Source organism: Fusarium redolens (genome assembly GCF_020744475.1).
Source record: "Fusarium redolens strain MPI-CAGE-AT-0023 chromosome Unknown BKA55scaffold_22, whole genome shotgun sequence".
NCBI classification, from domain to species: Eukaryota; Fungi; Ascomycota; class Sordariomycetes; order Hypocreales; family Nectriaceae; genus Fusarium; species Fusarium redolens.
The window spans coordinates 72,970-85,560 of NW_025763685.1; the positions used below are offsets into that span (position 1 = coordinate 72,970).

The 12,591-nt window shown below is 49.9% G+C and overlaps 2 protein-coding genes and 1 non-coding gene across 3 annotated transcripts; 2 read left to right on the forward strand and 1 right to left on the reverse strand.

Moving 5' to 3' along the window:
* Window positions 1-3,012: 3,012 nt before the first annotated feature.
* Window positions 3,013-4,296, forward strand: BKA55DRAFT_598665 (uncharacterized protein; the record flags this gene model as incomplete). The annotated part of the gene is made up of 1 exon (XM_046196275.1): window positions 3,013-4,296. One exon carries the CDS (start codon window positions 3,013-3,015, stop codon window positions 4,294-4,296), a length of 1,284 nt encoding a protein of 427 aa, XP_046043066.1.
* A 1,915-nt stretch (window positions 4,297-6,211) lies between these two features.
* On the forward strand, window positions 6,212-6,303 carry BKA55DRAFT_t287. Its single transcript has one exon. It is a non-coding gene; the product is annotated as a tRNA-Glu (tRNA).
* Window positions 6,304-6,668: 365 nt separating this feature from the next.
* BKA55DRAFT_654300 (uncharacterized protein) lies at window positions 6,669-12,436 on the reverse strand. The gene is made up of 6 exons (XM_046197390.1): window positions 12,188-12,436; window positions 11,645-12,125; window positions 8,742-11,586; window positions 8,525-8,531; window positions 7,708-7,840; window positions 6,669-7,658 (listed from the first exon to the last, which is right to left on the reverse strand). The coding sequence occupies exons 1-6, from the start codon at window positions 12,194-12,196 to the stop codon at window positions 6,850-6,852; spliced, it is 4,284 nt and encodes a 1,427-aa protein (XP_046043067.1). The 5' UTR covers window positions 12,197-12,436; the 3' UTR covers window positions 6,669-6,849.
* Window positions 12,437-12,591: the final 155 nt, after the last annotated feature.

Consider the following 12,591-nt stretch of genomic DNA (forward strand, 5'->3'; position numbering starts at 1 on the left):
TGCACTGACTAGGTAACGATGGATTGGACAATGGCATGAGTCAGAGGGCAAAGCAGGGCAGAAAAGTGACGGGATGAGAAATGGTTTGTAATTGAGAGCTTACTTGAACTAATACAAGAAAAGGTTGGTAGGTAGAGGAAGGCAAGGCACTCACTCTGATGGAAGGGAAGGAGGAAGACCTCACTCACTCACACCTTCCCCCCCGTGATCCAGTTTCAAGACGGTGGGATATTTTGGGAAGGGTCAGGTCAGCCCGTCACCGTCCGTCAATCACCCACTAGCGGTATTCAAGTTCCAGTGAGGTCACCCCTCCCGTGGCTAAGGAGAGGTCCCTGATGACCTGTGCACGATCACGCATGACTGCTGAGTACGGAGTACCAGATAGGTGATTGGGATTGCGACATTGGAAGAAAAGTAACTGTGTGACTCAATTGATACAAGCTCTTGTCAATTGATAAACTTTTGTGAATTGAAGCATCTCCAAAACGTTCATACTCACACAATGGGTTATGCTTCCAGAATAATGCCCGTCGCAACGTCTATCTGAGCTTGGATCCACTTCTATTCATGGGTCCCAATGTTTAGCATCCGAGGTGAGTCTGAGTGAGCTGCAGCTAAACCCGCGCGAGTGCAGCCTGCAGGCAGTCACTCACCGGGGGCCTGGAAAGGAAAAGGAATGAGCCTCTAGTCATTCGAGCTGTTGCAAGGGTGAAAGAAGGCTGCTGAATTGAGATATCCATTGGACGATACAAAGCGTCCATTTTCAGGCATTGATGAAAGCCATTGAAACAAAGGAGACTGGTTATGCATGAATAGGGGTGTGCCATTAACCAGTTTTGCATCGTTGCATTGTCACATTTGATTGTGGCTGCGTCAAAATTCACGTTTGTTTTACTAATCACACTCCGCAGTGATCTTCCACTCCCTATCCTGACACCCTCCTTCCCGTCCATCTCCCTCCGTTTCCACAGGACGCCACCCGACTGTGTTGGGTGTGAGTGAGAGTGAGACTGTCTGTGAGTGAGTAGGAGCCATTGATTGCGAGCATCTGGGCGTATTGTGTTAGTAGCAATCCAATTCATATCAATCATGGCACGCGCCTTTCAGTGCCATTCGTTTTCTTTCCTTCTTTTCTTCTGGTTTCCCTCTTCCTTCACTTCTACGACTCCTGCAACATCGCACGAGCTCGTAACTGGCTAATGGACCCTTTGCGCTCTGTTACCCACACTGCGACGTTTTAACCACGCTCTAATAATCGTCTTTGAGTATCAATCCATCAATCAATCGACATCTCGTTCCACTGGCCCCCCACTCGCGCCCACTCTCCTAAAGACTTTGAGTCTGAGCTGCTTGTTAACAAACCAATCAATCGATCAATCAAGTCAACCTAACCAGAGATACTACTTGTCAAGCGCACAGTCGTCACAGTGGTTCCTGCTCTGACGCCCTCACCAACGGAAAGGGACCGTAACTTCCAATTCATTGCGAGCGTGTAGCAAGTTCGATTGCAACCCAATTTATCCCCAATTGGACATCCATTTAAAGCACAGGGAAGAGTCCGTCATTGGCGCCAGTGCTGGCTTGTTACCGAGCCCAGACAAAGGCGACTCCTTTCTTTGCTTTGCTTCCTCCATCTTAAACTCTTCTCTACACGCTTAGCATTGCTGCGCTCACATAATTGAGCGAACTACATCTGCTCTATCACAAACTCACGCAAGATATACTTTTGTTATGATAGCATCATCATACTCTGGCTACCTCTATTAACTTTCTGTTGTCTGGCGTGTATTGTCGTTTTTGCATGCGCACACGCGCGCAAACTCTCGTCGCTCCTGGCTATATATATCTTCTGGTTATGCCCGAGAGAGCATTCTACCTCTACAATTGTTTTTCTCAAGCAAACTTCAGGCCAGTTCAGATACCTGCGAACTCGCCCTGGAATCCATCAGGAAAACTGTCTCTCTTTGCCCGCTGCGCCCCAGGCCATTCAGTGATCCCCGTCTTCAGCCATTGACAACCTGGCAGGCATATAGGCTGCTTTTGCTTCTCTGCCACATCATCAAGCTCTCGACCGACCCTCAAAAGTCGTCAGGTCGCGGCCAAACTAATTGCCCATTCGACTGGCTCGAGAGTCATTGCTTTCAAAAGTCATACGGTCTGGTACGGTGCCCGTCCCACAGATCGAACAACCCCCGGCCCTATTACTGTTTTTTTTCGGAGCCTTCTATCTTCCTTGGGAATCTCTGTTGAGGCCCCATTGCTTTGCACCTCTCACTCTACTCATTCGCCCTTATCGACAATCGCATGTCGACTTGCAACAATTGAATTGTACTGCACTTTTACAGTCATACGGTTGTCCCCCATTGAATGTACCCCTGGCCCCGCCTGTTGAGTGCCCAGACACTCCTATCACCCCATACCCATATCAGCATTGACAATTGCACCTACGTGCACTTACACACTCGAATCACTCTGGGCTCAGCGTTCTAATAAGAACTGCCCTTTCCACTTTCAAAGAAGGACGCATCTTTGGCACTCTTCAATTCGTCTCGGAGGTAAAGGCAATTCGTCACTAAACGCCGAAGCAAACTCCGCTGCCTTGGGTCGACAGTCCTGCGCTACAACTCCTCACATCTTACTCACAAGCACCAAAAGACTAGGAGGGTCTCCTCAAGATCTCACACCCCCCCTCCTTATAACTCCGCCCCCCTCGCCCCCCCTCCAGTTTCGCCGCCCTGTTGCTGCCTACTCTGGTCTAGGCGCCCATCCAGTCACTGACAGCGCACTTACATACACTTTTGGGTTGGGCATACGCAAACAAAGTCGACAAGACTCATTCGGGCTTATTCAGGCTTTTCGTTTGAGCCTATTAATTGAGAGCCCCTCGCCCATTTAGATTGTTCTACAGGGTTTCAACGGTTTCGCCACACTATCTATTGTCCACGTCACAGCCATTGTATTGTGACTGATTGCATCTCGTGGCTGACAAACCACTTTCGCTTTATCTGCGCCATGCAACCTTCTACCACTTTCGACGACAATACAATCTCGTCAGTCAAATTGCAGACTGAACGAACTTCGTCTCTCCCGTCTATTCAATCTCTTCCTTTTCCCTTCTCATCATCCGGCCCGTCAAACAGCACAAACAACAGCACAACAATGGCGGCCAATTCTCCTCACAACGCGCAAACGCCCAGCGCAATGGGTCCTCCAACCCATCCTGCCTCAATCCCTTCCAGGAAGTTGGATATTGGCAGTCTGATGTCGCCTCCAGATCAAGCTCTCGATAGCTTCGGAAACGTGTATCACCACCATCACAACACTGGAGAGGTCGACGACTCCTCTAGCAAGAACGCTTCAGGAAAGCATCCAATGCCAATGTCTCCTCCCATTTCGCCTTGCAACAGAGCGATGGCCACCACCGAGACGCCAACAAACTCAATCCAGGATCCCGTCCTCTACCCATCCGATGAGGTGCCTTCCAGTCCGGCCCAGACTCCTCTATTTGCAACCCTTGAGGATCGTGATCACAGTCGAACGATTGATGAACACATACAAAAGAACATTGACGAGAAGATTTTCATTGAGGTGCAACCCCCGACACGCAACGACTACGAGCTTGTGATTTCGTTTCGATCGCAACTCAACAAAAACTACGAAGTCAACCCAAAGGCATGGATGCTACAAGTAAATAGGCAAGCTCGTGAGGACAATCGTGCCATCGCTCAAGCTAAAGCACGCGCTCGTCCCTTGGTAGCCAAAGCCGCAAAGACATCTCGGCCTCGCACCGATAATCGGGTTCAGAAACCTCCCCAGCGATCTATTCGCGCTCATCCTACCAACAGCCCTAAACGACCAACACCCCAAGTCAGTGTCAATGGCACCGCCGAGCCGAAACCTCGCGCTCAAGGCCCAGACAAGGATTTCGAAGCACTGCCGAACTTCTGTCCACCGCTGGAGTCGCTCCCCGCCAGATCAACCGTTCTCAAGGTTGACTGGAAGGGGCAACCACTCGACAACAGCAACGATCCTCATCAGAATCTTCTTCATCCTGACGAATTGACGCTGGCAAGCAATTTGCGACTTGACTGTGCGACGTACCTTACCAGCAAGAGACGCATCTTCATCAGCAGGCTCTCCTGTTATAAGCGAATGAAAGACTTCCGCAAGACCGACGCCCAACAGGCTTGCAAGATTGATGTCAACAAGGCCTCCAAGCTGTGGACTGCTTTTGATAAAGCCGGTTGGTTTCAAAAGAAATGGATGGAGCCATTTGAGAACATCAAGCTGAACTAGTGCCCTTCACAAAGTTGGACGCTTTTGAAAGTCGATCGCCACGGCCTTGATTAAGCTGGCTTTCCTTTGTTTGCCGCTTGTCTTTCGGAGCAACGATGCTTGTTATCGGAGTTTCATTTCGTTTCATCTCATCATTCTCTACCGAACCCATCTGGCTGGGTATCAGGATACGAGAATCAATCGGAATCACGGCACAATTTCTTTTTCTCCTTTGGGCGATACACCATAGCATTAGGGACTCTTATCTTGATGATACCCGGAGTGCATATATAACTGACCCTGACCCCTTTGCGATCATGTCACACCACTCCACATTTTTCTTTTATTTCATTTTCTATCATGGTTTTCGGTCTTGTCTTGTTCACCTCGCCCCTCTGAAGTCATGTCATCTTCGAGGTTGTCAAGGGCGAGAGATTGTGGACAACGAGGTACAGCATGGATGGATGTATGGCGTTTTTGTGTATGGCCCCTCCCAGCAGACTGGGGTGATGGGAGCCATTTTATTTGGATTACCAGGATGCAAACGTTGTGCGTACATGTGATGGCTATTTCAAGGCCGTGGACTTGCACATCACTGGATGGTCTCAGGTCAACGAGTATCGACTGTATGCCGGCGCGCTACTAGGCAGAGGCACAACCTTCTGACCCTGAGCAGAGATTGGATTACCCTCTTGGAGGGATTAGCTAGACAATTGAGAAATGAATTGTTTATTCAAACATTTACTGCAGCGCAATGTTTCGTGATGAAATGTCTATGAGCGAGATCGATGAGAACGCTGACCCGATTGATGGAAAGACAAAAAAAGATTGCCTGACATCCCGTCGCAAGACCAAATGCACGTAGGGCCCTTGGAAGAAAATCCCTTCAGCCCTACACTACCTTTTGGGGGCCGGTTCGCTTCCTCTAGAGGTTAAGCGTGAGCCATATTTCTGGGTAGGTAAGGAACATAACCTAAGCATGTTCCCTTTTTCGACCTGATGTGCGGGTGAAGCCGCCGTTGCAGCGGGGGGAGACCAAGCCATTGGCGAAAAAAGGTACATTCCCAGTGACGTCTCACCAAAAGTGTACTTTGGCTAGGGGAGGGGGGGAGTGTGGATGGACAAGGCCAGGCCAGGGATTCTGGTGAGTGGTGGAGTTAGACAGCGGGAGCTTATCGGGTGGAGCAAGATGGGAGGAAAAAGAAAAGTTAAGATGTGGCGCTGTGGCTTGGGGATGATGGGAGTTACGATGCAAGAGGAATACAGGAATACATTGAGGGATAGATGGGATTGGATAGGTGATGGTTGGTATGATGGAGGTTTATGTGAAGACACGTTGTGTTGCGGGAAAGGCGTGAATGTGAACGTGTCTATTCAGAGCGTGAAGGACGATTGATGAAGCTTATAATGAAGCTTGTTTACGAAGTATTCTTGTCTTGACAGAGGAGCCCTATGTTGGCAATACAGTTGAAGCACGGTGTTTTTATGAAAGCTTATATGATGCCATGGAGAAGATGTTCTGTTGTGAATGACGTGCTATGAGCCAAGGAGGATGCAATGAGTCGACAAGAGTGTAAACTTCGGAATGAGAACACGTAGTCACGAGGTTTAGACTCTGAGGTATGACTTGGTAGAAAGTGAGGCTGTAGATGACTCTTAATTTGCAAGCTTGACTTTGTTAAAGTCTTGAAGCAGGGCGTGCGCTTTCGTTGCCATCTCTGACGAGTCTTCACAGACTTCCTCATAACCTTTCTCACGGTGATCAGAGTTCTCAGAGTCGCCATAACGTTCTGTATGGTATGTAGCCCTTACGAGAGCCAAGTCGAACCCCATCATCTATCACGATATTATTGACTCTTCACGATTTTGTTTAACTCTCAATCTGGTCTTGCGAATATAGTTTCAATCTGCAAATCTGACTCTCAACCAATTAGCATCCGGTATGGTGTAGTGGCTAACATTTCGCGCTCTCATAACCTGAGAGATCCAAGTACCGCGGAGCCCAGGGTTCGATTCCCTGTACCGGAGTTTCTCTTTTGCATTTTTGGCGTCCGAAATTGTAGGTCGTTGGCGTTGTTTTCTTTTTGTTGGGGGTGGTGAGCTGCTTCTTTGCCAATCCGGGTTGCATTGAGTGAGTGTCCTTAGAGGTTACGAAATGGAGAGATCAGTCTTTAGCAATTGTCTTTTGGGTAAATGACATGGCGTTGGGCAGTCAGTAGTCACTTTAGAAGATCGATTGACATTATCGCTCACTGGCTGTTTCATCCTTAGCAAGTGATTCTCCGTGCGAATCGACGTGGAGGGTACACGATCTCTACTGAACTTCTTATCGCGCTGTAACTTCTACTAATACAGCCTCAAGCTGGAGGGACATGTTACCACGACTGAGAATCCTTCCTTCACTTCCAGCTGGTGTTCGCTTTGCAAGCCGCGCCGCAGCTATGCCAGTGAATATAACCCATTTGACCACCGAAAATATAATCACCCCCTCACGAATTGTAGTTGTCTTTGGCAATCATTACGGTTGATTCATTATGTCATGTCCTTCTATAGTACAGTTCATGTCCCCTTCCCTTACTGACCAGCGGCAATAGTGTAACCTCCATCAACAGCAACAGTCTGTCCCACCAAATACTGGTTCGTAGCAAAGAACAGCACTGTAGCAGCCATATCCTGATCCTTTCCAGCCCGTCCAGCGGGAACCTTCTCCTCATACTTTTCTTTGGGGATAAAGCTCTTCTGCGCCTCATCGCTGCCATCGGTGGTCATCTCAGAGGGGAAAACACCGGGGGCGATGCTGTTGACGCGAATCTTGAGCTTGTTGCTGACGATCTCGGCGGCGAGCATGCGTGTGAGATGCACGGCAGCACCCTTGGAGGCGTTGTAGGCAAAGTGGTGCTGAGACTTCTGGATAAGGCCGCTGATGGAGCTGATGTTGATGACAGTTGAGCTCCAGCCCTGATGCTTCTCACTACTCTTCTGCAGAAGAGGCAAGAAAGCAGCGGTGGTGAAGTACACACCCGTAACATTCGTGTTATAAGTCGAGTTCCAGTCCTCAAACGTAGCATCCTTGTTATCGAAAAGGTTCTCCTTCATCTCCTGCGCAGAATCGGCCTCGACCTGGAAAGAGTTGCTTGAGATACCAGCGTTGTTGACGAGAATGCAGAGGCAGTTCTCCTTGGAGGAGTACTCCTCATAGAGCTTCTGAATACCCTCCTTGTTACCGATGTCGGCTTGGATGGGTATGATCTCGCCGGCGATGTTCTTGCCGTACTTCTCGACGACGCGATCGAGCTTCTCCTTTGTGCGGCCGGTGATGTAGACCTTTGCACCGTTGACGGCGAGGGCTTGAGTAGCCATGAGACCGATACCAGAGCCACCACCTGTATCTGTTAGCACACTGCGCAATGAGCATGTCGTTGATAGACGTACCTGTTACGAGAGCAACCTTGCCCGAGAGATCAAACAAAGCATCTCGAGAAAAGTCTCGGTGCTCACCACCACTTGCTGGTTGTGTTCCTGACATTTTATTTGTAGTGTACTGAAAGTCCCTTCTGGCACTGGACTCAAAAGTTCGTAGTTGATTTGAAGTTGTGATACAAGAGTTCTTAACAAAAGGAGTCGTAAGGCGAAGTGAAGGTGCAAGAAAGCTTCTGGAGCCAAGTCTAAGAAACTGCCTGGACATGATTCTTATAACAAACAATTCTTCGATAAAAAGAGGGGAAGCTACACAATAAAAAGTAGAAACTGCAACTGGCAAGAGCTGGCAGCTCAAACAATGCGCATCTTATGGCCTCCGTACGCCCAATGACGAGCTCATGATGAGGTCAGGACTTTCTCTTCTGCAGCAGGAGCTTCAGTCCATGACGAAAGATGGCGGAGGAAGTGGTCCGATAATTGCGAGAGAAAGGGTATGACAAGGCGAAACAGCAATTGGAGTCTTTTGCTGTGTGAGGCTCTATCATGACGTCGACGTGGGGTCAATATGATGAATTGATCGGTACTCATCGCGATCTTCACAAGCTTACAGAGAAAAGGTTGAAGAAACGTTGATCAGCCAAGCCACAAATTACCTTATTTAGATATCAACGGGTGAATTGGCCTCTAAGATGCAGTAATGGCTTCATAGCGTGTCATGACTGCTAAGGGGAGGCGTGGGCTTAAGATGGTGCCCCACCATAGCTTCAACATCAACACCATCACGATCCTCTACATTGACAGTTCCAACAGCACTCGATTGTTCATTCACAGTAATCCTACACTTGTATCCGATATCGTCTCATTACAGACCTCAGCGGCGTTACCCAAACCAAACGCCATTCCATGCATTCCAAGTCCCCTTCACCAGGCATCATTTATTTAACCTCGATATGCTGCACTGCCTTCTGCCACTTTTGCTCGTCCGTCCTGTTACACTAGATTAGCCAATGTCCATCAAGGTTGTAGGTAAGGTAGTAAATACTTACTTGTCAAAGCGCAATAGCTTGCCCAGCACCGGTACAAGCTGAGCTCTTAGCTTGGTATCCTTTTGTTCCAGGAACTGCAGCAGAATTGTCTTTAGATAGACCGTATCTGGAGCTCCACCAGCCGCTGGCGAGCCATTGCTTCCGCTTCGCACCGAGTCGAACGAACTGCGGCTTGAACTGGCTACGAGCTTGGTCTGCGCTGACTTGAGATCCTTGGATAGCTTCTCGTATCGTTGCCTTGACTCCTCCAACATTCGTCGTAACTCAGCTCGCTGCTTCTCCACATCGCGAACTTGCTTCTCTGATGCATCCAAAGCTGTGCGAAGTTGTGATGCTGTTGTTCGGAGCTCATCCGCCTCGGCTTCAGCCTTCTCTTCCACCGATTCAAGCTCTTCTCGTCGTCGGCGCCACTCCTTCTCACGTTGCTCGAGCTCATCTCGTTCATGTGTCAGAGTCTTGACCTCGCGCTCCAGATCCTTCAGCTTCAGCTTCAAGTCTTCTGTCTCGCGTGTCTTGCGTCGCGCAAGGGTACTCGATTCGTCCTCGATTCGATCTCGCTCCTCAACAGCTGCCTCCATTCGTGCCCTCATCTCTCGAACCTTGTTATCGGCACGCTCATCCACATCCGCCAACAGTCGTCGCATCGTCTCACCCTCACGGGTACGCTCCTGGAGTAGTCGCTGAACCTCAGCAAGCTCCTCCTCCAGCGACTCAGCCTGCGACTTGGACTCCTTCAACTGCACAGACATCTCCGCCGTCTGGTCTCGCATACTACTCAAAAGGCCCTGGGCATTGCTGTACTGCTGCGTCTTGAACTCGGCCTCCTCTTGCGCTGCCGTCTTCTCCCGCTTCAACTTGTTCATCTGCTCTTCAAGTTCCTTCACCTTGGGTCGCAGCTTGCCGAGCTCTTCCTGAACCGCCTTGATCTCTTGCTCCGTCTTCTCGGCCTTTGCACTAATCTCAACCTTTTCAGCTTCAGATCGGCGAAGATCCCGTCCAGATACCCGTTGAGCATCCTCAAGACGAAGCTTGGCGTTTGTCTCGGTTGCCAACTTCTCCTGTAGACCCTTAATCTCAGTCTCGCGGTCCGACGCAAGCTTTTGAACACGCTCCACATCTCGCTTGAGATCCTTCTCTCGCTTCTCCATATCCTTGAGCTCCTTGGTCTTGGTTGCGAGCTCTTCCCTCGTAGTCTTCAGTGTAGCAGACTCCTGGCGCAGGCTCTTCAACTCAGGCTGCGCCTTCTGTAGCACCTCACGTAGTTCTGTAAGGTCCTTGAATCGGTTCTGGGCCAGTTGCTGAGCAGCGCCCAGATCGGCTTGCAGGGTGTTCGTCTTCTCCTTGAGCTCGTCGTATTCCGTCTTCAACGAATCCATCTCGCTTCGCAGCTTGGTGCTAGCTTCGGCATCCGAAGCAGATGAGTTGATATTCTTCTCAAGATCAGCAATCTGTGTCTTAAGTTCCAACTTCTCAGCCTCGAGCTCCTTAATCTTCTCCTTGGCCTCAACATGATCTTGACCAATTGTGAGCAGGTTCTCTTGAAGCGACTCAATCTCCTCGCGCAGGTCCTCCTCAGTCTTGCGCCTCCTGCTCAGACGCTCAATCTGCGTATCCTTCTCAGCAACCTCCTCCTTCAGCTTAGCGATCTCAGCCTCAAGCTCAGCATTTCCTTCAGGTTCAGCGGGAGTTGCTGGCTCAGGAGTCTCCACAGCGGCCTCTACAGCTGGAGCAGCAGAAGCACCGCCGGCACCGCCCTTGCCCTTCTTCTTTTTGTTCTTCTTCTTATTCCCGCCGCCCGTAGCCGCGGCAGGATGTGAAGCCGCAGGCGCTGGAGTTGCAACAGGAGTGGGTGTAGCAGGAACAGGCTTCGACTCCAATTTCTTGGTTAGATCGTCAATCTTGGTCTGACTTTCAGACCTTTCCTTCTTCAGAAGCTCGATCTGGCTGTTAAGGTCATCGATCAGTTTCTTGGAGATGTTCTTTGCGTTTGAGGCCTTGGCCAACTCAGCGTCCAGTTCGCTCGCGCGCTTGTCTGATGAAGCAAGTGAAACCTCCAATTCATCAACCTTGGCTATATGCGTGCTCTTGTCTTCCTCGAGCTGTTTGAGTTGCTTTTGCGCCTCTTCTAATCGTTGGTTCAGAGACTCGATCTCCTTGTTGCGCTCATCAAGCTGGGTCAGCAGGGATTCCTTGGCGGCGGCAGCATCGCGAGACTCGCTGAGCTCCCGAGTCGCATTCTCCAAGTTCTCGACCAGGCCAGCGCTGTTCTCCTTGACGGTAGTAAGCTCCTTCTGGAGACCCTCGACCTCGGACTTGAGCTTCTCAATTTCCTCAGACTTCGAGGTAAGGTCAGCTTGAAGCTGGGGAATTTCATCGTCGTAAGAGAAGAACTCCTCGTTCTTGTCCTTGGATTCAGTAACCTCAGATAGAGGCCTTTGCGGCTTATGCTTGGGCGAGAACATTCCGATGACGGAGGAAACAGGAGATTTAGACTTTTCGGGGACCTCAGGGGGTGTATCTTCGTGCTTATCGTCCTTGGGAGCTTCAGATTCCTCTGTCTTTGGCTGAGTAGAGTCTCCTGACTTGAGTGCGGCAAGCTCTTCCTCTAATTTCTTGGCCTTTTCCTCGGTTTCGTTGTGCTTTTTCTGCAACTCTTCCTTATCTGTCGAAACCTTCTTCAGCTCCTGCATCACCATGTCGCTTCGGAGGTTCAGTTGGTTGAGATACTCGACAAGAGCTTCGGGGTCGCTGATAGAAGTCAAGGGGGTGTTTTCTCGGAGGGCTTTCTCGAATGGTTCGATTGCTGTCGCTCGCCTATGGGCAACACGGTAAGATCGAAGTAATTCTTTGAACATGTATTAGTTTTCTTCCCCTGGCGTGCGCATTCGTAGATATGGCCTTACCGGGATAGGTTGCCTCGAGCTTCTCCAGTTTGCGCAGCTTCTGGCGGATCTCAGGGCTCAACTCTTGAGACTTCGTCGCCTCTGGCTTGGCTGCTGAAGCGTCAGCTCCACCATCGTGGTTCTTGCCCGAACTGGCCTCATCCTTGGCAGCATCTGCGGTCTTCTCATCCGATCCGTTGTTCTGAGTGTTGCCATTATCGATCTTTGCATCGTCGTTCGCAGCTGGAGGCATTGGGGTAGCAGCTCGGCTCGGCTCACTCTCGTCGTCGATCACAAAAGCGGCTTCGAATACGGCAGGGTCTGGGTTAGGTGCGTCACCAGCATCTGCAGCTTGCTTCCTAGCCTTTGCGCGTTGAGCTGGTGTACCATCACCTTTGCGCGACGATGTTGAGCCGGTTCTCGAAGGGCTCCTGGACTGCGAAGCTGTCTGTGAGCGGGCTTGTTCTTCGGCGATGGTCCGGTCGATGGCGCTTTTGAACCGCTGGAACATGTTAGTCGCTGCCCATATGAGGCATAAATAGATAATTATCACGGAGAACTAACTTGGAACATGATGGCTCCCTTGGGTCAAAGACCAACGCCTTAAGATACCAAGGGACGCGCGTAATTTAAATATTAAATACGAATCTTTGAGGCAGGAAAATACAAAGAGAAAAAAGAAAGTATAGAAGAGAGATGTGAAGAAAGAAGTAAGCAACTCAACAAAATGCCTTCATGACAATGCGAAAGTTGGCAGTTGTTACCTGATGAAAGGAGTTGCAGGGTCTCAATGGACAGAGTTACAGCACTTGCTTCCGAGCCATGACCGATCCCGTCAAATGTCTGGGGTAGGATTGTGGCGTTTAATGATTGTGGCTCAGCCGCTCAGGGGCCGCATTCCACGTTTCCATGTCAGCGATGGCTTGTATCCTTCGGATTGAGAGTTATTCGATGTCCTTGATATATGG